This window comes from Neltuma alba, unplaced genomic scaffold (genome assembly GCF_004799145.2).
Source record: "Neltuma alba isolate B1F8T4 unplaced genomic scaffold, ASM479914v2 tig00011239_pilon, whole genome shotgun sequence".
Lineage (NCBI taxonomy): Eukaryota > Viridiplantae > Streptophyta > Magnoliopsida > Fabales > Fabaceae > Neltuma > Neltuma alba.
This window is the reverse complement of record NW_021635958.1, coordinates 390,411-412,539: the sequence shown is the minus strand read 5'-3', so window position 1 is coordinate 412,539 and position 22,129 is coordinate 390,411. Positions and strand designations below refer to the sequence as shown.

The following is a 22,129-nucleotide window of genomic DNA, read 5'->3' as shown; positions in this document are numbered from 1 at the left end:
ATATGTTTATATATATATATTGATAGAGAATCCCAATAATCTTCGTGCCTTTTAATATCTTTTTCCTTAGTATGCCCCTAAATTTGACACACTTTCTGGGGCAAGTCAACAAAAAAAGGCAAAGGAATCCAATAATTGGTTTATATTTTATTCCTAGCCAGAGAAAATTACCCCCCCCCCCCAAAAAAAACAAATAAATCATGCCTTTTGATCATAGCATTTCTTGCCGACTAAACATCTAAATTTACGTAAATACTGATAATCGAAGAGTTTTGTGATGAGTATGTTTGCGAACTGTGGACTCTGCGGTGCGCCTGGCTCTGCTAAAACTTCAGTAAAACTTATATGTAGTTTCACACAGCTTTTGCCATCATGTCTATAAAGGGCGCTAGTTAATTACATACAAATAGAAGCTCATCTGTGAGCTGAGCTGGGTTACTTTTCATTGATCGACCTCATCTTTATGTATGGTCCTGTATCTCATAATTTAACAAAAAAGGTGGGAAGATCGATTGTGAAGGCGCATCATTGTTATCTGAACATATACGTGATGACAGACATAGTGATATACATATAGATGATATGTTTGATGATGTGTCGAGTAAAAATTAGACACTTCAAAGGCTATCTTGCTCGTAATCATGCGCCTCGATGATCCTGTGTTTTTATAATAAAAAATAGTACGGGAGACATATCTCTTGCCTCCAGATAAGAACTGCATGATTTATTTCTTTTATTTTTCAACGGAGGAAAAAAGCAAAAACAAAGTCCTATTCTGGTATTATTTATAAGGTAGCAAAAGAAAGTTATTCTTAGTTTTATTTATAAATTACTTCATTAAATTTTTAGAGTGAATGTAATATTTTGTTTTTCATTTATGATACTTTCGATCCTTAATATAGGACGTATTTAACTAATTTGATTAGATTAAGAAAGTTAGGTAAGTTGGTTAATTATAAGAAATATGACATGTTTTTCCTAAAACACCATAATCATTTTTCTTAATATCCTCCCTCCTTCACTTACTTGATTATTGTTAAAGGAGTATCTATAGGGATAATTTAAGAAAATTTTGATAAATATAAAAAATAGCTCTTATATTTAGAACCAAAATTAACTTAACAATTAGGTCATATATATATTAAAAACTGGAGGAGTAGTATAAGTAGTTTTTTTTTTTTTTAAAGATGTACATATTAAATATGGGCAACATTAGAAAGTTGTTATATTTTAATAGAGAGTTAATATATTTTTTTTTTTGCCTTTATAAAACATGTTAAAAGTGCCTTATAAATAGGACTGAGAGAGTAATTGTGAAAGAAGCAAAATAATAAAGGATCCTTTTTAATTACCATCTCTCCTTCTTAATAAAAGAACCAATTGAAGAGTTGAATTTAGTCTTAAATATAAGATATCACTCTATTTTGTCTTTATTTTTTTTTTCAAAATACTCCTAGTAATTGTAAGAGTTTCTCACCAAAAGATATTTCAATATACGTGATACTAATTTAGAATGGTCAACGCATATTTTAATAAATAACTAATTAAATTAATTTTTTTAATATCACTAAATTAATTATCTAATTTTTATATTAAAGATGGGTGTTAGTAAAATATAGAAGTTGTAAAGCACTTGAGTGAGGCTGGACACGGGCATTAATTGATGTTAAACTTCATTTTGAAGGTTGGCGTGAGTAAATACTCCATATACTAGTAATTAAATCATTTCCAGAATTCGGAGAAAACTAGATTTTAAAAAATAATTGAAGAGATAATGTAACGGGAATGCACAAAACCAGAGGAGAAGAGGCTATGGACGGAAGCACGCAGTATGCAAGTTTGGATAATGAAAAGGACTAGGCAATTCTCAATAGTGGCAGGTCCCAATTCTTATTTTCATCCCAAATAAATATCCGTGTCAGTGTTCACAAAGTCAAATTTCACAAATTGACCAATCTATCCTACTCTCCCCCAAACCCCCTTTTCTTTGCCCACTGACGGTCCTTTCAAATAAAACATTTTTTTTCTGCATCAATGGGGTTTGAATTCATCAGTTATGCTAATTATACCCTCTCTCACTAACGGGATTGGTATAGCATAAAGAATTAATCTCCCGTAACGTGACGAATTAATATTTAAATGTCTGTTAGGAGAGGTACCTACATTTAATACCGGACAGTGCCTCAAATAAAATCAGAGGATACTTATGTTTTAACAAAAAAAATTATACCCTATCTTGCCATTGTCATCTGAAAAATTTAAATTTAAATTGTCCAAATTATTTTTTATACAACTCTTTGGTATTTAAATGTTTACTCATCGCTCCGTGACTACGTGCACGCAGGTGTTGAATTCTTATATGATGGTTTAGATGATTTTAATTCGAATGTGATTTTTTTAAAAGAAATTACTCCAAAAGATTTTTTTTTTTGAAAAAGCTAACTTTGATCCAATTTGTGTTTAGGTGTAAATTTTTTTCATTAACGTCCATAAAAAAACATAAAAGTCATGAAAAATTTAATCTATGAAACATATGTTGGAATTATTTTTATTTTCGTAAAATTTATTTTGACGAACGTGTTTTTAGCTGTCTACGCATAAATACTTAATAATAAAAAACACACTGAATTACTAGCTTGTCTTGTCCATCCATCTCATATGACTTCACAGGCAATGTTCTCAAAATTTTTTTTTTTGACCAGCGGCAATGTTCTCAAATTTAGTGATAATAAAACCCATGACATTAATTTTCCTTTGACTAAGCTCTAAGTTAAATCAAGATCTACGAATTAAATAAGTGCTTGATTTTACGTTGATTCCATATTAATGGTTATTAACATCAAACCAAGTACGTTTCAAATAGACTTTTTTAATTAACTTTAAATCGAGTCACATCTCCATTAGTGAGTGTTATTTTTTCGGGCCATTATCAGAATTGATGGTTATTTTACATAAATCAAGGAAATTATTCAAAAAATAAGTACGGGTTAAATTTTGTTTTTCGAAATTATTTACTACCATGTTAAGATGAAATAGATCAGATGATGATAGTAATAAAAAATGATAATCTCAAAAAAATTATAAATGTCTAATTAATTTTATAAATCACCTGATTTAAATTCATGACTTTATAAACTATACGCTAATTTCGTACTGATGAGACCAATTTTTATTAAATACCACATAGATCTTTATATATTTACAGAGAGTATACAAACATCAGCTCAAAATTTACTATTGTGACGAATAAGAAATTGAAGTTTTAAATAAATAGTTATAAATAAGAAATTTATAATTAAATAAATAGTTAAATAAAATTTGGTAGATGAGCAATATTGTACGAAATCCATGTAGCTGTGGGGCCCAAACATGAAATGGAGTGGGTCATTCATGATTATTGTGCCTGCAAGCAAAAACAAATGTGAAATTATTGAACGGACGATAATGAAATGGAAGAAAGCGTAAAATTTAATTGAGGATAATGAAAACTTGAGCGGTTTCACTATCTCTTCCACCATCCTTGGTTTTTACGATAATAAACCACAACGCCAGGGGCAGTTCTGACCCAGAGTTGTTAAAATATTAAGATATTCATAATATAAGTGCTTCAAGCTTGGTTTTGTTCTCCCAGCTCAGTTTGCTTCCAGATTCTGGCCAGGCCTTCTGCTTTGTAAATTCACTTTCCCTCTTTTCGGTTTTTGGCCTTGCTCCGTCTCTTTGCCTCTGCTTCTGTTTGATTTTATTTCATGCAATCTCCTTCGGTTTCTTTGCCCTCTCTAGCATGCTTCGTCTTGGGTCCAATATCGTTAATATCATTCATACATTTCACTCTGCGTATCGCAGCTTTGAGGGTCGCTGCTTAAATATCTAATCATTCTCGGGCTTCTTTGAAGAATATGGGAAGCAAATGGAGAAAACTGAAGGTGGCTCTTGGATTGAATATGTGTGTTCATGTTCCTAGAGATATAGACGATTCCTCCCCGTCTCTCAACTCCGCAGCAAGATTTATCAATTCTCGCTCGCCGTCTGACGCTTCTCCCTCCGGTGATAGCTCTGGTCATGGACCAACCACTCTGACTCCTTCCTCCTCTGGTCTACGGCTTACTAAATCCGGATCCAAATCACCCAAGGTGAGCATTTCCGATTTTGCTTTTGGACGTTTAGAAAGAAGGTAATAAATTGTCTGTACTTTCCGTTCCCCTTTCTTTCTCTTGTTCTTCCTCCACTGAATCTTTTGGGTAGGTTCCGATTGAGGCTTGCGAGTTGCGACTGTTAGGGCCGGGCTCATTCGTTTGATGTATTTCTTCCTGGGCTTGTGAGAATTAATTATAAAAGCCCACCTAAGCATGATAATTAATTAATGTTAAGTACATTATTAAATAAACATCCATATCAGGTCTAATCAATGGTTAATTTTTGCTTTTGCTTTGGCTTTCGACTTTACAAGTTGGGGTATTGTACTAGTGGGCATATCAGAATGTGACCTGTCTGACTATTGCAAAAACGATTCTCAACTACAAAAAAAAGCTTCGTTTGCTTAAGACGTTATTCTCCTCTGCTTCATTACAGAAATATTCCATGTATGCTATACCTCTCTTTTTTGTAAGCTCTCCATGTCATGCTGTCAGCACGGGGACCCCGATACCATTAAATTTTGAAACTCCCCTGCTTCAGACAAAGAAAAAGTTGCAACCATCCAGGACGAAAAATATGAATAGAAGAGAAATCCTAGAGAAAATGAATCGTTGTTGATCTCTCCTTCTTTTGATGACATTTCTTTGTTTTGTTTTTTTTTTTTGGGCTAAAATTCTCGAAAGCTTCAATGTTGGATTTGCAATCTGTCCTCTAGTATTTTTTTTTTTAAGTCGTTGGCTTGCTGTGTTAAATTTCCCTTGATTTCCTAACTTTGTTTGACCGAAATAGCGTTGACCTCTTACGCTTGCTGAGTTGTAAATTTGCTGGTAGTGGTAATCATCTAGCTTAGGTAAAATATGCGTCTCGATAGGTATCGGTGCTAAAGATGGGTTGCATTCTATTTCATCTTTTCATGCACTGCTCTTGGTAGTGGACCTGCATCGGGACAGAAGGGTTCAGTGTCTGGACACTAATAGTGACCTTTGCATGCTTTGCATTTATACGAGTGCTTTATTGAGGATTTGAGGTGTTGCTGAGATTCGCCAATTTAAAGAACTTGTTTTTCTTCCTTTTCATTTAGCCCACCGATGAAGTGGAGCGAGTAGTTTAGTATTTGAATATTTAAATTAGTATCCCCCTACATGAAGGCATATGTGTCAACTTTACTCATTTCTGAATTTACTATTATTTTCATTGCTCAAAAAGAATTTAGTCCAAATTCTTACTTACACCAGGAGGGAGGGGGATTAGAACTTGGAATCTGGTGTTGCCTGCCATTGATTGGGCATTTGGGCTCCTATCAAGCCCCCTGTTAAAGGGAGAATTGTTATGAAGTTCCACAAAAGGAATATAATTACTAAAAAGCCTTAACAATAATAGTGCGACATGAATTGACAAGTTCCGTACAAGAAATAATATCTTCTCACTTGTCTCGCATCCCAGCTTTATATACCGGTGTCCAGTCCAAAATACTACTTCAAAAACAGCTTCGGGAAGGATGCGGACGTTCTTCTCGATTAACATTTATCAATCAATTTAGTAACGGGAAAAGCTTGCGTTGATTTTATTTGAGCTCATAGAGCAATGTGACAGCTGAGACATTAAGAAATTAAAGATTTTAACGCACTAGTATATTAATGCTTTCGTATTATTTTGTCAGGGTATTTTATTCCACAATTATTCTTGTCTGATGCCTTCCAAACATATTTATAGGTGATTCATTCAATGGGTTCTTCATTAGAAGTCGTGTAATTTCTTTTTTTGATTTAATTATATGATATTTGATATTATTGGGTCAAATTCAATATTGTCAATTTTAACTGGGGGTAGTTCTAATGTGAACTACAAGCTTCAAACCGTTAACTCTACTTGAGGGTATTTGAGTCCCCATCCACCCTCTATTGGTAAAGTTATATGATTTAAGTCTATTGTTAGTGAGTTTGGCATTAAAATATAATTGCTAGTAAAACTTCTGCCGAGATAAACCAAGAGACCCTTATTTGTTGGGAGCAATATTTTTCCTTAAGTAGTGATGAGATGCTTTTTTTCTTTCTTGGTCTGAGGGTATGGAGTTTTTCCATTCTGTACGAAGTTTATGAGGTTATTGATTTATAAAATTGGTTCAGAGTCCTATGTTTTGGATGATTGTTTACACACGCACACACCAAGATGTTTGTCATTTACTCCAACATTCCTAGTTTTGGTTTTAGCACCCTTGGTCTATGGCCTTCCTTTCCTGACATGTTGATGTTTTCATCTACATCATCTACAGGGGACATGCGCAATATGCCTGACCACAATGAAAGCAGGGCAGGGCCATGCCATTTTTACCGCAGAATGCTCTCACTCCTTCCATTTTCACTGTATCACATCTAACGTAAAACATGGAAACCAAGTTTGCCCTGTCTGCAGAGCAAAGTGGAAAGAAGTGCCTTTTGAAAGTCCTGTTTGTAATGTTTCCCATGGCATGCCTCGCATCAACCAGATGCCCCGAGATAACTCATGGACAACAATCTTACGACGGCTTCCTTCCCAAGCAGTGGATTCAAACAGGCAAGTCACGTCACTCTATAATATTACTGAACCAGCTATATTTGATGATGATGAGAATTTGGATCAACAAACTTCAATTACCCACAATGAAAATGAGGCTGATCACAGTTCATTAGATTCCATGGAGATTAGAACGTATCCTGAAGTTTCAGCTGTTCCGAAATTAGCTTCACATGATGAATTTGCTGTCTTAATCCATCTCAAAGCTCCCCATTCAGGGGGAAAACAAAGTAGCGTCAGTGACAATGCTGAATCGTCACCTTCAGCTCAAACTTCTCGTGCTTCAATTGACCTTGTCACTGTCCTTGACGTAAGTGGTAGCATGGCAGGTACTAAGCTTGCCCTGCTTAAACGAGCCATGGGTTTTGTCATACAGAATCTGGGTCCATCAGATCGGCTATCTATCATTGCCTTCTCTTCTACAGCCCGCCGTATCTTTCCACTTCATCGGATGACTGAAACTGGACGACTGCAGGCATTGCAGGCTGTTAATTCTCTAATTTCAAGCGGGGGGACAAATATTGCTGAGGGCCTGAGGAAAGGTGCCAAGGTGTTTATAGACCGCCAATGGAAGAACCCAGTTTGCAGTATTATATTGCTGTCTGATGGTCAGGATACATACACAATCAGTAGCAGGCCCAACGCTGGAACAACCTATCCATCACTGCTCCCAAGATCCATTAGTCGAAATAATGGTGTGGGCTTGCAGATACCAGTGCACGCATTTGGTTTTGGTGCTGATCACGATGCTACTTCAATGCACTCAATCTCTGAAATGTCTGGGGGTACATTTTCTTTCATTGAAGCTGAGGATGTAATTCAAGATGCATTTGCACAGTGTATTGGAGGACTCTTGAGTGTGGTGGTGCAGGAGCTACAGGTGAAAGTTGAGTGTGTACACCCTGCTCTGAAACTGGGTTCAGTAAAAGCAGGGAGTTACCGAGCCAGCACGATGGCTGATGCAAGGATGGCTACTATCAACGTAGGAGATTTGTATGCTGAAGAAGAAAGAGACTTTTTGGTGACAGTCAATGTTCCTATTGACAAGTCTTGTGATGAGATGTCATTATTGATCGTCAGAAGTCTGTATAGAGACCCGCTTACAAAAGAGATGGTGGCTTTGGAGGAAACTAGCAAAGTAAAAATCCAGAGACCTGAGGTAGCCGGAGAACTGGTAGTGTCATTAGAAGTAGACAGGCAGCGAAACAGGCTTCGCGCTGCAGAGGCAATGGCTGAGGCCAGAGTCGCAGCTGAACGCGGTGATTTACCTACTGCAGTTTTTATCCTTGAGAGCTGTCATAAGGCATTGTCCGAAACTGTATCCGCCCAAGCAGGTGATCGTTTGATTGTTGCTCTTTCTGCGGAGCTAAAGGAGATGCAAGAGAGGATGGCTGACCAACGTGTGTATGAACAGTCAGGGAGGGCTTATGTTCTATCAGGATTGAGCTCCCATTCATCGCAAAGGGCCACTACACGCGGTGATTCTACAGACAGCACCAGTCTTGTTCAAACATATCAAACCCCATCCATGGTAGACATGGTGACTCGTTCCCAAACCATGATTTTTGGGACGCCACAGCCTCGACGTGTTCTCCGCCCTGCTAAATCATTTCCTCAAGGGCAGCGAGGACAGTAATAATAAAGACAGCATTTGGAAAATTCTACTCAGCCTATGCATCTTCCAAGAAGGCCTTCAAGTTTCTACTTTTAACTTCTTTGTTCCTTGTGAATTTGGCATGGTGGGTATAATGGGAAGTAGGGAGTTTCAGGGGGATAAAATTCCTAATTTTGGCAGTAAATAACTGTAAATGTAAATAGGATGGCGGAAGGACAGGATTTAAGTTGTTTAAATGTTTGCATTTTGTTATTTTCAATAAAGACATTATAAACCTGCAAATTGTAGCCGAAGTTCGCCCCAGGTTGGATCGGTGTTTAGATTGGAAAAAAAGGGTAGTCTCCCTTTTTTGTGGACTTTGGTCAGTTTCTGATGAGTTTTATGGATGACTATATAATTTTATAATTATTATAATTAAATTGTGCAATTAATATGAATGTTTCATATAACTGATTCCATTTGATGAGATCAGACCTTGTTATTATATGGTTAATATGAATTATATATGTTCATACATTTAAATGCAAGGCTATTTAATTTCACTTCTTGCCTTGCATAATACTTATTTTGTAATATAAATTACATTATAAAATAGATTTTATATTTAAAACAGGGGCAGCACAACAAAACAAGGATCATAAAATAAATTTGAAGATAAAAAGGTCGGATACGGGGAAAAATAATCGAGAATTTTTTACTTTTTAAAGGATTCAACTCCCTCTGGTTAAAAATGAAGCTCCGCCCCTTCTAATTCAGTCGGTCTCAGAGAGAGAAACAGGGGAACTGAGATTCTGATAGAGGAGACAATGGGCGCCTCATGAGGCGCGCCGCCTGTCACGTGATCTTCCACCGATTTGATGCTGCGGCTCAGAGGAAGGGACCACCGCTCTCTCTCCGCTACTTCACTCTTCAACGGCCTATAATGTAAGTGCCTTCTTCTATCTCCTCCCCTCGCCCATGAATGACAAAATTCTATTTTACTTGCACACCCCACTGTAACTGTATTCAATTTTCACTTTTCCAAGTCGTGATATTAATTGCTGCATTTTCTCATGAAGTCGTTCATTTCTGCAGATCATTACTGATGGTGATACTTGAAATTATACAATTTCTGGGGCAAAACAGATGCTGATCAGCAGAGGCACACTCTCTCTCTCTCAATTCTGCAGTTCAAGTTCCTTCTTCTTCTGAAACAATGGCATTCTTGTTGCGTCCAGGTCCAGCTATCATCATCTCCACCTAATTGGTTTCCTACTTCCCTTGCAACTTTCTTTGGCTGGCAATTAGTATTTCCAGAAAAATGATTGCGTTTTACTTTTGGTTTGTAAATATATAAATATAAATGACGATTCGGGAGTCAACCGTTTTGATTCTCTCTGCCTAGTGAAAGATGGGCCAACACATTCATCCAATCAGCCGCTGACCCCACAATCTCCAGAGAGTGGGGGGCGGGCGTCGTCGGCGATTTCTCAAATAAACTCATTGTATAAATTACTAATATATGTTTTGTTTAACGAGAAAGAAAAAATATGGGAGAAAAACTAAAATATAACCGACAACCCTAAATGAATTGTTTTTCATATTGTTTGTAAGGAAAGGTAAGAGGCAACTTTTCTATCTGCATATAAATATGATATATATTAAATTATTTTTTTCCATGTAATTAAATTATAAATATATGTTTTACTCTTATGTATGTTCAATTTCACATTACTAGTATATTGCCGCCCAAAAAAATTCGTGTTTTATTTGTCTTTTTTCCCCCCCGGCATAAAACAAGTGGATTCCCACCATGATTAATTTGAAAGGTACGCAAGACCCACTAATTTACATCGATACGTATTAAATCTTCTATCAGCTTTTTTAAGGGAGTCCGCAGTATTATTCTTACATGTATATATTAATTTTGAAAATTGAAAAACGAAAATAGTTTCCAGAATTGTAATGAATAATAGTTTAACGTTTTTTAACGGGGGCTGTATACATAATTTGGGAAAGAAAAAGAAAAGGAAAAAGAAAAAGAAAAAGAAAAGATCCAATTAGATCAACCTCTGTTTGATTTATAATAATACCACTTCAGTCTCCAACTTCTTTTTATGGGTCACTTTATTGACTGACTCTGAATCAAAGCTATGTCTTTGAAACTTGGAAGTAAAGTTACATATGGCCGTTATATCCATCTCCCGAAGAGGAAGCATTTCTGTATTTTAATCTTCTTTTCCTTATCATACTCTGCGAATAAATGACAAAGCTCTTCTTTTAGCCGAAAACTACTATATACTCTTAGAACATGTATTTTGCAATATAATTCACGCTATAGAACACATCTTATACTTAGGACTACATGTTGTAAAAAAGATTTTCTCTGTGTTAGGATCCAATTCAATCATTCTTTTCGAGGTATGAGCTCAGATAGGAGTAACTATTTAAGCTGGTTTTGGTTGAGCAGTAGAGGGTAATGGTCCTTTTCAGTTAGCGAACGGGTAGATTTCGGCAAGGTAGTAGATGATTCTTTTGGAAGTCTTATTACCTCTCATGCGTCACTTTATGAACCCATTGCTTTTATCCTCCTAGCTGTGTCATTTATCAGCCTAGTCTTGGCCTTGGATTGTGATCGGTTCACTGTCTTGGTTTACCATGCTATAAATGCTGGGTCATATGTTTCCATTGGCTTGGCGAGGATAAGTTCCCTTTAGTCAAATCACTTGCGTCGGAATACTTTCAGTTCAGTGAACTTGTTGATTTTAGAGCAGCGAGAAAAAAGGAATAGAGACTCTGCTCGTTGCATCAATCTTTGTATGCAGGAAGTTCATTGCTTTGCTGTTTCATGCTCGCTATCTTATTTATGCAGGTTCTACCAAAGAACTTTTCTTGGTTTTTCATAGTTCCGGATAAAATCTAGAGTTCTCGTTTGGAGAAGAGTTTCAAGCGCAAACTGTGGTATCATTCACAGTTGCTCCGGATTCTTTTCGGTTAAATCATTTGTGCACGATTCTTCTCACCAGCTCACTAACCTTTTTATTGTCATACACAATATTAACAATATAATCGGGGTGTGGGTTCTCCTTCAATCGAACATTTATGAAATTTAGTTGTTAATTTAGATGAGCCAGCTATTCCTCCCCGTAGATAGCTACTAACTGAGCTTTCTTTGTTGTTGAAAATTGATATTTACTATCGGGTCGATGTACACCTTACTTGTATATGTAGATAGATAGATAAATACACACATATATCTTCCGCTTGAAGGAGGGATAAAGTTGATTCGAGTGTTTGTTGGCCAAACATGAATTTATTCTTTCCTACTTTCTTTACCTTCTATGCATTGATGGGCCCCCTAAATTTTGGTTAGAGAAGAGAACAACTTTTGCATCAAAAATGAAATGATCAGCATTCTATCTCTGGGGCATAGAACAAGTGAAAATGAAACCCGTTGGGGAGAGGGGGGCGGTTGTCTATTTATGGATTGCTGCATGCCGTCGTTTTTACTTAATTCACTATATCGCTAACTTAGCTTCTTTATTTCCACCGATTTCGAACTAACCCAGGGAATTTGAAGGGTAAATCCTCTTTCGTAAAGGCTCACCGGTTGAAGTCACATCGTCCTCTTCAATCGCGATCTCTTCAGCGGCGAATTAGATTCAGAATGGCAACTTAATAGCAGTTTTATCAGCTGCTTCGGTGCATGGATTGGAATAAATGAAGCCCCAACTCGAAGTTGTTCTCTCTTTTGCAGTTTGCTTGATCTTGCTTCGATGCTCACTTTGTGGTCAGTGTCACAATTTGTTCTTTGTTTGGAATTCGACTGTCTAATTTTGAGGACGTGATGTTGTTGTTGATACATTTAGAGGATTAGAGGATTTCTGTACAATGTACACATTTCTTCTCAGTCATCAATGGAGTGTACAAAACAAATGAGCCGCAAATCTTTTTCTCACTCAGAATTTTTCCTGGCAGATCAACAATCTGATACTTCTGGCCATAGCAAGTGGGAATGTAGATGTTCTTTCCAAGGGAACCAGGACTCTATTGCTAACTGTTCTACGTCCTGTGATTGTCGTTCAGGTATGCTTCAGTAAGAATGCAAGATATGGCAAAGAGAGGTCTCCATTCTTAGTAACCAAAATGCTCTCTGTAAGAACGCATAATATGTTATCCATTATAGGTAATTAAAGGATACTATGATCAGGGCCTGAATACTATCCAGTAACTTCTTTATCTTCACTGTAGATGCGAAAGAGAGTGCTTCTATATGGACATGCATGTGTGATCCCAACGGGTTTCCTAAAGTGGCAGCAGACGAACATGGTCCTAATTGTTTTACAGCCTGCAACTGCACCTGGGGTATACTCTCTTTTTCCTTCTATTCCTTCATTCTTTTCGAAATAATTTCACTAACAGTTGATTATTACATTGAATTTATCAGTCTTGAAGCATTTTTATATTAGAAGATTAGCTTTTCTGGGTACAAAACCTTATCTTGGAGAATTAATACATTACATTTTGATAACAGACGGTTTATTCTTACTGGAAAACACCACATCTATAGCTTCTTCTTCTTCTTCTTCTTTTTTTGGTTTTTTCATTCTCTTTTTCTTTCCTGTCAACTTTAATTATATTAGTCCTAGGGATGATGATATACCCGTCTTTTGTTTTGATGAAATGAAAGTCAAGTGTATGTCTCTTTTAGTAATGAAGCTTATGTTTTTATGAATGCTATGTAGGATCTCTCACCATGTCACGAGACTCAAAGAAACACATATCCAGCAGGATTATAATAATCATTCTATTAGCATGCGTTGTATGTACAACTATTGCATTTCTTGCCTCGTTCACATGCTATGTCTGCTGGAAGGAACGATGTCCTATTCAACCGCCTATATTCTCATCAGATAAGGAAACGAGTTGCAATAGTACCACCAACCTAATTAGTAACAGGACTTCATCAGTTCTAGAAACAAAAATTGCCATAAATTCTCCCATTAATAATATTACAGGTCAGTTGGTGCTTCGTTTCATGTCATTTTCTTAATTCAAGGGTCTTTTCAGTCTTTAGCTTCTGTGACTTGACTTAAAATATTAAGATCCTCCTTCAGCAATTAGCATGCCATTGTCCTTTAGTTCTTAATGACCATTTTCTGTTTCTCCATCCATGTAGGGTGCTTTAAGAAGGCCTCCTTCTTGTTTGCGAGCAGAACAGAGACTTTCTATGGCAAAATTATTCAATTTTCATTTGCTGAATTGGAAAATGCAACTGAAAACTTTTCAGCTTCCAATCTTATTGGACTAGGTGGAAGTAGCTATGTATATCGCGGTCAGCTGAAAGATGGTAGTAATGTGGCAATTAAGCGACTAAAATCTCAAGGAGGGCCTGAAGCCGACTCTGTATTTTCAATAGAGGTTCGTTTAACGTAATATTGTTATATTAGTACTCTTTGCCTTTGGCTGATCATATTATGTTGTAATTCTTATCTAGATAAATGATGAACAGTTAGCAATGTGTTCCTTTTGCAGATCGAACTATTATCTAGACTCCATCATTGCCATCTTGTGCCTTTACTTGGATACTGTTCAGAACTAAAAGGGAAACATGTTGAAAGGCTACTAGTATTTGAGTACATGGCCAATGGCAATTTGAGGGACTGTTTGGATGGAGTTTCTGGGGAAATTATGGATTGGGCTACTCGGGTTACAATTGCAATAGGCACTGCAAGGGGCTTGGAATATCTCCATGAGGCGGCTGCTCCAAGAATTCTGCACAGAGATGTCAAATCGACTAATATTCTTCTGGATGAAAATTGGCAGGCAAAAGTATGGACCTAAGATCATCGTCAATATCAATATTAATATCAATCAACATTAGTATAAAATATATAATTTGTTTCTTGAGAAATATGGAGATAACTTAGTCAGCCATAGGTGTTCCCCTAGTTAATATCAATCGAAATGGGGGATATTAAATGGAAAATAATATAACTGCTATTAAGTGTTTCTTTTTTTCTTTTCTTTTTTTCAAAAAGAAAAACTATTATCCAACACTTCACATATTTATTGTGGAAATCTTCTGAAGTCTTTGTTTCTTGAGAAATATGGAGTTAAATTAGTCAGCCACAGGTGTTATTTATGATGCAATTCAAAAAGGCGTCATTTTATAATCTTTTGACTATATCAACTTGCAGATAACTGACCTTGGTATGGCTAAAAACTTGAGAGTTGATGAACCCCCAAGCTGTTCAAATTCTCCAGCAAGAATGCAGGGGACGTTTGGCTATTTTGCACCTGAGTATGCAATATTTGGAAGAGCCTCTGCTAAGTCTGATGTCTTCAGTTTTGGTGTGGTTCTTCTTGAGCTCTTGAGTGGTCGGCAACCTATCCATAAATCCACGGGCAAAGAAGAAAGCCTGGTTATATGGGTAGCCTACATCATACTTACCAAGTTAATATTGAACGTTTCATTTTTCATATTGAGAAGATCTTCCATCCCAATTCTTTTGCCTATGCTATAATGTGATATTAGCTGAAAATCTCTTGGACTTCACTTTCTACCAATTATCTAGTGTTCTGCATTCTTTCCCCGCATCTGATTTTCCTATCACAATCTTGCATTTGTAGTCGCCCGGGCTTTAATACTAATTTCATTTGTTGCTTATGAATCCAACCAAAATATATGGACGTTCAAATATTGATATAGCACGTCTGCATTTGTTCTGTTATAGGCTACACCTCGCTTGCAAGATAGTAAGCGAGTAGTAACAGAGTTGGCCGATCCGCATTTGAATGGAAACTACTCTGAAGAAGAAGTGCAGGTAATGGCATATTTAGCCAAGGAGTGTTTGCTGCTGGATCCTGATGCTAGGCCAACCATGAGGGAAGTTGTTCAAATTCTTTCGACAATATCACCAGATAAATCTAGGAGGAGAATAAACATTCCAGTGAGCCTTTTTCAGGTGAACTCATTTTCTGCGAAGTCTTCGTTTCTTACTTCTGAGTTTGTTCCATAAATAGCGTAAAAAGGTAAACATATCCTCCTGATCATCATTCCTCTTTCTGGACATGTGCGAACGCACAGGAACCTCAGGATGCAGAAAATCAAATGCAAGCTCCATCTAGTGAATCTTCGAATCAAAATTCATTGCCATTAGGTATCAACCACAATATGAATGTTGGGAACAAAAATGAAGAAGTAGAAACAGTTTCATCTGAGTACATGGAGAGTTTGATCCTTTTGACTTCTGAAAAAGAGGGTCGGCATGGATCAGATGATGAAACCGTAGACCTAACTGAGCCTCGGTTCGAATCATTTTGCCTGACAAACAGCAATTCTCCTTGAAAACTTACACCTTCCAACAGGGTATATTACACAGAGCGACTCGGTTTTGACTTGTTTATCTGAATTTTTCCACTCTTTTGAAAGAAGGAAAGCACATAGAGGTGTGCTGTTAGGGAAGCACAGAAATATTTTCGTGGTTTTCTTATCTTGCACAGAAAAGCACATGAGATTCCGATTCTGCTTTATTTATGAGAGGGATCGGACGAGATGCTCATACAAGCTCACTAGAAGGTTTGTTTTGATTTTGGTCATAGGAACTTGTATATTTGAAGTGATATATTTGTTTTGATGGAAGAAGAAATAAGATTGAGGTGGTGGGAGCATTTCGCATCTCCCACCAGAAAACGGAACGTAGGTCTCAAGAACTTTTTTGTCGGACCATCTGATCCAGTACCAGTACGGTGGTAAGCACCAAGACAAGTCATAAAAACTCAAAAAAAAACAAAAAATCTTTTCATAACAAATATTGGCAGGAACAAAGATGGCACTGAAAATTGCAAAAATTGATCACTGACACAATTCGTATAGTAACCAACAAAGATCTGGTGATTTTCTTCTGACACGAAGTGACTTGAAGACAGACGTAGTTTCCGCACCACAAACCTTGATTTTAGGAATATTAGATGCCGTATCAAGTTGGAGAGATGAGCTGTCGAGCGGAGCATGATGCTCAATCAATAATATAATTCTCCCATACATTACTTATTGTTTTTCCTAATATAAGATTTAATTGTTAAATTAATTTTAATATTAAATATAAGATTTATTTTTTATATTTATTAATGTTTTCTAAATTATCCCTATATAATCAAGTAAATGAGAGAGAGAAGATATTAAGAAAAATGATTATGGTGTTTTAGGAAAATCATATCATATTTGTTATAATTAACTAACTTATCTAATTTTCTTAATATAATTAAGTGACTTACCTAACTTATATTAAGGATTAGAAGAGTATTACTGAAATATTAAATAATTTTTAAGGGCCAAAACTATTATTAAAATTAAAGAAAAAGAACTTTTAAATAGTTTTGATATTTACTTTATAAAAAAATAAAATTAGAAAATTACCGTCATCACTAAACTTGTTTAATTTAAAATTTTTAAAATCGAATTTTATATGATTTGTTCTTGTATTTGAAGAGAACCTCACCTTTGTTTTAGACGCCTCGATTAAAAATATTCATTTCTAGAGATGATTAAGTACTTTCAAATAAAAATTTTCAGGGACCGTCAATTTTATTGGTCAAGAAATCTTTAAAAATTACGTTGACCAACGGCTTTCATCTTCTTTATATATGTAAATATCGCATGACGTTACCTTACCTCTTCTTATGTATGCATTCTTTATAATGCAAAAACATTTTGTGGTTTATGCCGAAATTGTATATAAATACAAAGTTGAATTGAATTTAATTATCTATGTGTGCATAAATATGACACGGGGAAAAAAAAAAAAGGAATAATATGACCCTGTTCGGTTTTATTTTAAATTTGTGATCTATGCTTTTGTGCTCGGTATTGAATAAATTACAAAAGCTTAAATAAAAACGACAATAAAAATATAATATTTTTAATTTAGAAGATTCTAGCCAAAATATAAATAGCAGATTTTTTCTAAAGCAGAAACTTTTTTTAATTAAAAAAAAAAGGTATTGGTTTGGTTCGTTTGTATTTGCGTCGTGTTAAGCAGGGCTCACTGTGTGCCGGACACAGTATTCGCTACTTTTAGCAACTGAGAAGGTTCGTCATTGGGAATGGCCGGGAAAGCTGCAACGACTTCGACGACCTACTCGCCGTCTCCGACCACCCAGAAAACCAAGGCTCCTATTTTCAATGACGATTGGGTCCGACCCGATGGCCGTGGCTTCCACCAGTGCAGGCCTGCCTGTAAGCCATTGAAACATTTCTGTATACTTAATGAGTTAATGTTTGGTGATAGCGTTCTTGTAATGGTTTATTCTTTATTGGGTTTTCTCTGTGGGCTTGTAAGCTTGATCGTGATATATTGAATGCTGTTTTTAAGCTTCTGCTCTATGCAAAGTTGATAAGATCAAATTGATTCACTGGAGTATTTCATCGGTTTTCCTTGTCCTCTTTTTCATCATAAAAATATAATCAGTATTTTCCTTCTCAATATGCTGGATAGAAAAAGACACGCCATGCGGCGTCTGCTAGGTTAATTAGGTCCGAATGCAGTATAAGTGTTTAAGCTTGCTTTCTATCGCTTGGGGGCTTCAAGTTGGCTCTTTTTAAAGTGAACTTACTAGAGCACGCATTTTGTGGCATCATTATGGGAGTCAAATTATTTGTTATAGATGCATATATCATACATGTACTTAATTGTTCCTGGCAGATGTTTTTTATGTTTGTGCTAACTGGATCAGGAAACTTGTTCGCTTCTTAATGGAGTTTGTCGCTGTATTTTTACTAGTTGTTTTCAGCTTCTTCTGGTTGAAACAGATTGGTTCCTTAAAAGGCGAATTTGTTTTCATTCCTCCAAGTTGTGTAGATGTAGAACTCTCATCATCCTGAGGTGGCATTTTAATTCAATGATGCGCGGTCCTTCTGTCCACTCTTTGGCATATTAAGCTTAAGCCTTACATATAACTGGAAAGTATCACTAGGATAAGGTTTCTATATGAATAAGTTTGTGATAATTGGTAGTGTAGAACTGCTACTTATTGTTGGTTATGAGGTTCTCATGGCTTCGTTTGTTAGGCATTTCTAGCTTAGTGGAAGATTAAATACAAGAAACTGAGAGAAAATGTTAGGGTGCATGTGGAATGAAATTTTTAAAATTACTCATCAGAATACTTATCATTAAATAAATGCAGTACCTGCATTTTATTCATTATCGGGGTGAGTTCCACTTATCTTTGACTTAAATGTTTCTACTTAAAATTCTTCTCAAGTTGTAACCATTCATTATGTTTGAATGTAGATTTTCTGTAGAACTTGAGATTAGGGTATTTAAATTTGAAGTTTACAGAATTTTAATAGTGGATATCTTAAATTCTCTCTTTTTACTCTAAAATCTTTTTGCTGATCCGAGATCTTTGTCCCATTGGTCTTTTTGTTGAACAAAAGTTTATTATTAAGGAGAACATTTTTTTGGTGGCTCAGTTTTCAGAACTGGTGCTGTGAATGCTGCCTCTGGATCTGCTTATGCAGAGTTTGGAAACACGAAAGTCATTGTATCTGTGTAAGTGAATATTTTACTTCGCGTACTTAGTTATAAGTACATGATAGGATGCTTGTTTCTAGCTAACACAAATACATTATTTTCATTCTTTAATACAGGTTTGGGCCAAGGGAGAGTAAGAAGGCCATGATGTACAGTGACATAGGGCGTCTAAATTGCAATGTAAGCTTTACAACATTTGCAACTCCAGTTCGTGGTCAGGTATATGAAATAATTGTAGATTTGCATTCTTCTATCTTGGCCTTCTCTTTGCTATCTCAAGTGGCAATTAATATTCAAACATATCAAGCTAGGGATTGGACAACAAAGAATACACTGCGATGCTTCATAAGGCTTTGGAGGGTTCAATAATGTTGGAAACTTTTCCCAAGACTACTGTGGATGTTTTTGCATTGGTACTGGAATCTGGTGGCAGTAAGTTTGCAGTTTCATAATGTTGTTTCTACAGGATCCATTGGTCTACCTCGTTGTCAGTCATTTATGTGTTGTCTCAACCAATCTTTGTTGACTTGCGTAAATGTGAAAACATTCTTCTTTCATTAAAGCACTTGCATAGGCTTTGATAACATATTAGAAGCAGAGTTTATTTTCTATAATGTCTTAGTGGTCGCAAGTAACTTGTTTGAGAAACGGTGCTTTCATCGTATGAATATTTTCTTTTGGTCTGTGTAAAGTTAACAAGTTATGAGGAATAATCTTTTTAAAACTTGGATCAGATGGAGAAGTTGTGTGATTTGATTTGATACCATTCTACAATAATTAAGCTTCAAACGGCCTATACTTTTCTACTGTCTAGCTGTAGATAATTTTCTACTTTCTAGCTGTAGTAATGTTGTTGAGCTTGTGTCAGGTGATCTCCCAGTTGTTATATCATGTGCTAGCCTTGCCCTAGCAGATGCTGGAATAATGATGTATGACCTTATTGCCTCAGTTTCTGTGGTATGGATCTTGCTCATATGTGCTGCATTCTCCAATCCGTGCTTGTTCTGATGGGTGCCTAAACTGTTTAACCTCTCCTTTAAATTTTTACCCCATTAAATTGTCTTTTTATACTATCATCATGTTATCATCTTTGTCATTTGTTTCTCTTTCCTGTTCAGAGTTAGTGGTAGCTTCAAACTTGCTAAATTATTTACTATTTCTTCTCTTGCAGCCTATCAAAACCTCTTTTTGTATTTTAAAATTTTTGTATTCACCCCAACTTGCTCCTTTTCTGGAGTTACCAAATTCTATGAAACAATGGCACATAGGATTACATGCAATAATTCTTTGGAAGATACCAAATTTTACTTACTAGCTGACTTTGCTGCTCCAAGAGACTTGTTTAACATGTTATAATGGTAGCATTGATTTGTTCTTTGGTCCCAGTCTTGTCTCGGTAAAAACCTTGTTATCGATCCTACTTCAGAGGAGGAAAGCTGTCAAGATGGAAGCTTGATGATAACTTGCATGCCTTCTCGTTATGAAATAACCCAGCTCACTGTTACTGGGGATTGGTCCACCCCAAAGATTAACGAGGTATGGTTATATATTTATAATATATCCTGCAAGGCTGCTTAAACCTGGACATTTCTTTGCCTTCAAATTTATTACGGGATGGAATTATCTTTAGCGCTTTGCATGTGGTCTCTTTAATGGATTCATTATATCTGACATGCAAAGAGATTGGACTGCTCTTCTTCACTGACTAGTTTTTTTCCCCCTTTTTTTGAAAAGGAATTTTCATCGGTTATTCTGTCTTGAGACTGTGCTTGTTATCTAGGATTAAATATGTTTCACGCTTCAACTCTATACTTTCTTCTCTTCTTAATGGAATTTCTTCTATAAAAAAAATTTGGACACTTTCGTCTCCTTTTTACTGAATGCAGCAAATTGCATTCTAGTACGTATATTTCCTACTTTGAGGCTTGCATTGCATATTTGCTTGTGCAAGCTACTTCAACTGTCGGATCATTTAAACCTGTCAAACCCATTTGATAAATACAACTGAAATTTTTTTAAGGTTCCCATGCCATTTGAGAGAGGTGCAAATTTGATGCGAAGATATGATGTACATGTACCAATGTCCAAGGCAAATCAGTAGTCTTATTGACACAATAGAATGAAAAAAGCTGGAACGAATGTTGGGTGACACTTGATTTCTTCTGGATACAGGGAATGCAGCTATGCTTAGATGCTTGTGCAAAGCTTGCAAAGATCATGAGGTCATGTCTGAAAGAAGCTGCTCAAGGTTCACAAGAATAGAATGAGAATTCTTACTAATGTCGGTATACAGGCCACATGATATGCAATTTTTATTTTTATTTCTTTTTTCCTCGGCGCCAACATTGTGAGACAGAGAGAAGGGATTGGGTGGGGTAAGCGACTCACTGCGATACATGTGCCAAAAAATTTGTGCCTATGAGGTTGTCAAAGGATTCTTCTACTTATGATATATTATTTGGCTATTTCAGCTAGTAATTCTGCTCGCAATTGGCTTGTCACATGCCATGAACTTTTATAGGAGAGCAAGAAGACTAAGAATATTTTACGTTTTCAGCTTGGCAAGACTGCGAGAACCGAAGAGATAATGCAACCCCCTGGAATATAGAGATTGATGTTGATTGGAGGAGATTCTTAATTAAGTGTCACCGAATGGAAAAATTTTCTAGATGCTCAAAACTTAAAAGAGCGAGTTCAGTGGCTTTAAGGAAAACGCCTATGATATAAATTTAAGAACATGAAGTGTTAAAATGGCTCATCATGAAAGGAAGCATAACAGTGATGGAATATTATACGCGACTAAGGTAGTGTTTGGATAAAAACCAAACCATGGTTTCAGAAGTGCTTTTACGGATTACGAAGTAAATATATGGAGGAAGTTACCTCGTTTTGCGGAAAAATGCTTCTGAAACTACGGTTTTGGAGCACCCAAACAGAGCCTAAATAGCTGGTAAAAGAGCACAACACAAATCCTCAACGAGAAGGAAAGATGTGATAAGAACATCATATAATTGAAGAGTGAGGCATTATGATGTGAAAATCCGAAGTGTTGGGCACCACACACACGTGTCTTAGAACTGATCCTAAGGGGTCTCAAAAGTATGGATACAGTCTGTACTCTTGGCTCCTCAGAATCCATATCTTCAGGAAGGTACAACCGATCACGGTTCTCTCATTAATGCTCCCACAAGGCCTGTCACCCCTGTTCACTTCTTTTATTATACTATTATTTATTAATTTATTAATAAATTATTAAGCCATGTCGGTCCTGTGTATTATATTTTGAATCTCATGAATAAACTGGATTGTT

General features: G+C 36.2%; 3 protein-coding genes across 9 annotated transcripts; all 3 read left to right on the top strand.

The window, feature by feature from the left end:
• Positions 1-3,611: 3,611 nt before the first annotated feature.
• LOC114762644 (E3 ubiquitin-protein ligase WAV3) lies at positions 3,612-8,595 on the top strand. Of its 2 annotated transcripts, XM_028952173.1 has the most exons (3): positions 3,612-3,670; positions 3,844-4,130; positions 6,407-8,595. In XM_028952173.1, exons 2-3 carry the CDS (start codon positions 3,897-3,899, stop codon positions 8,321-8,323), a joined length of 2,151 nt encoding a protein of 716 aa, XP_028808006.1. In that variant the 5' UTR covers positions 3,612-3,670; positions 3,844-3,896; the 3' UTR covers positions 8,324-8,595. The 2 variants fall into 2 exon arrangements, with proteins under 2 accessions (XP_028808006.1, XP_028808005.1); XM_028952172.1 differs by having other exon boundaries at positions 3,614-4,130.
• Positions 8,596-10,712: 2,117 nt separating this feature from the next.
• LOC114762632 (receptor-like serine/threonine-protein kinase NCRK) lies at positions 10,713-15,986 on the top strand. 6 transcript variants are annotated; one of them, XM_028952149.1, is made up of 10 exons: positions 10,713-10,800; positions 11,154-12,071; positions 12,260-12,367; positions 12,533-12,646; positions 13,027-13,299; positions 13,461-13,702; positions 13,817-14,113; positions 14,482-14,715; positions 15,019-15,249; positions 15,372-15,986. In XM_028952149.1, exons 2-10 carry the CDS (start codon positions 12,002-12,004, stop codon positions 15,630-15,632), a joined length of 1,830 nt encoding a protein of 609 aa, XP_028807982.1. In that variant the 5' UTR covers positions 10,713-10,800; positions 11,154-12,001; the 3' UTR covers positions 15,633-15,986. The 6 variants fall into 6 exon arrangements, with proteins under 6 accessions (XP_028807982.1, XP_028807985.1, XP_028807984.1 ...); XM_028952151.1 differs by lacking the exon at positions 10,713-10,800 and adding an exon at positions 10,931-11,098 and having other exon boundaries at positions 11,851-12,071; XM_028952148.1 differs by lacking the exon at positions 10,713-10,800 and adding an exon at positions 10,931-11,153 and having other exon boundaries at positions 11,851-12,071.
• Positions 15,987-17,330: 1,344 nt separating this feature from the next.
• LOC114762650 (exosome complex component RRP41-like) lies at positions 17,331-21,309 on the top strand. Its single transcript, XM_028952183.1, has 7 exons — positions 17,331-17,522; positions 18,759-18,837; positions 18,936-19,038; positions 19,131-19,251; positions 19,688-19,776; positions 20,206-20,355; positions 20,992-21,309. Exons 1-7 carry the CDS (start codon positions 17,390-17,392, stop codon positions 21,079-21,081), a joined length of 765 nt encoding a protein of 254 aa, XP_028808016.1. The 5' UTR covers positions 17,331-17,389; the 3' UTR covers positions 21,082-21,309.
• Positions 21,310-22,129: the final 820 nt, after the last annotated feature.

Coding starts and splice junctions, on each gene's coding strand:
- LOC114762644 (XM_028952173.1), top strand. CDS start 3,897: ATGGGAAGCAAATGGAGAAAACTGAAGGTGGCTCTTGGATTGAATATG. Junction 4,131..6,406: donor CCGGATCCAAATCACCCAAG/GTGAGCATTTCC, acceptor CATCATCTACAG/GGGACATGCGCAATATGCCT.
- LOC114762632 (XM_028952149.1), top strand. CDS start 12,002: ATGAAGCCCCAACTCGAAGTTGTTCTCTCTTTTGCAGTTTGCTTGATC. Junction 13,703..13,816: donor ACTCTGTATTTTCAATAGAG/GTTCGTTTAACG, acceptor TTCCTTTTGCAG/ATCGAACTATTATCTAGACT. Junction 14,716..15,018: donor AAGAAAGCCTGGTTATATGG/GTAGCCTACATC, acceptor GTTCTGTTATAG/GCTACACCTCGCTTGCAAGA.
- LOC114762650 (XM_028952183.1), top strand. CDS start 17,390: ATGGCCGGGAAAGCTGCAACGACTTCGACGACCTACTCGCCGTCTCCG. Junction 17,523..18,758: donor CCACCAGTGCAGGCCTGCCT/GTAAGCCATTGA, acceptor TTGGTGGCTCAG/TTTTCAGAACTGGTGCTGTG. Junction 19,777..20,205: donor TTATTGCCTCAGTTTCTGTG/GTATGGATCTTG, acceptor CTTTGGTCCCAG/TCTTGTCTCGGTAAAAACCT.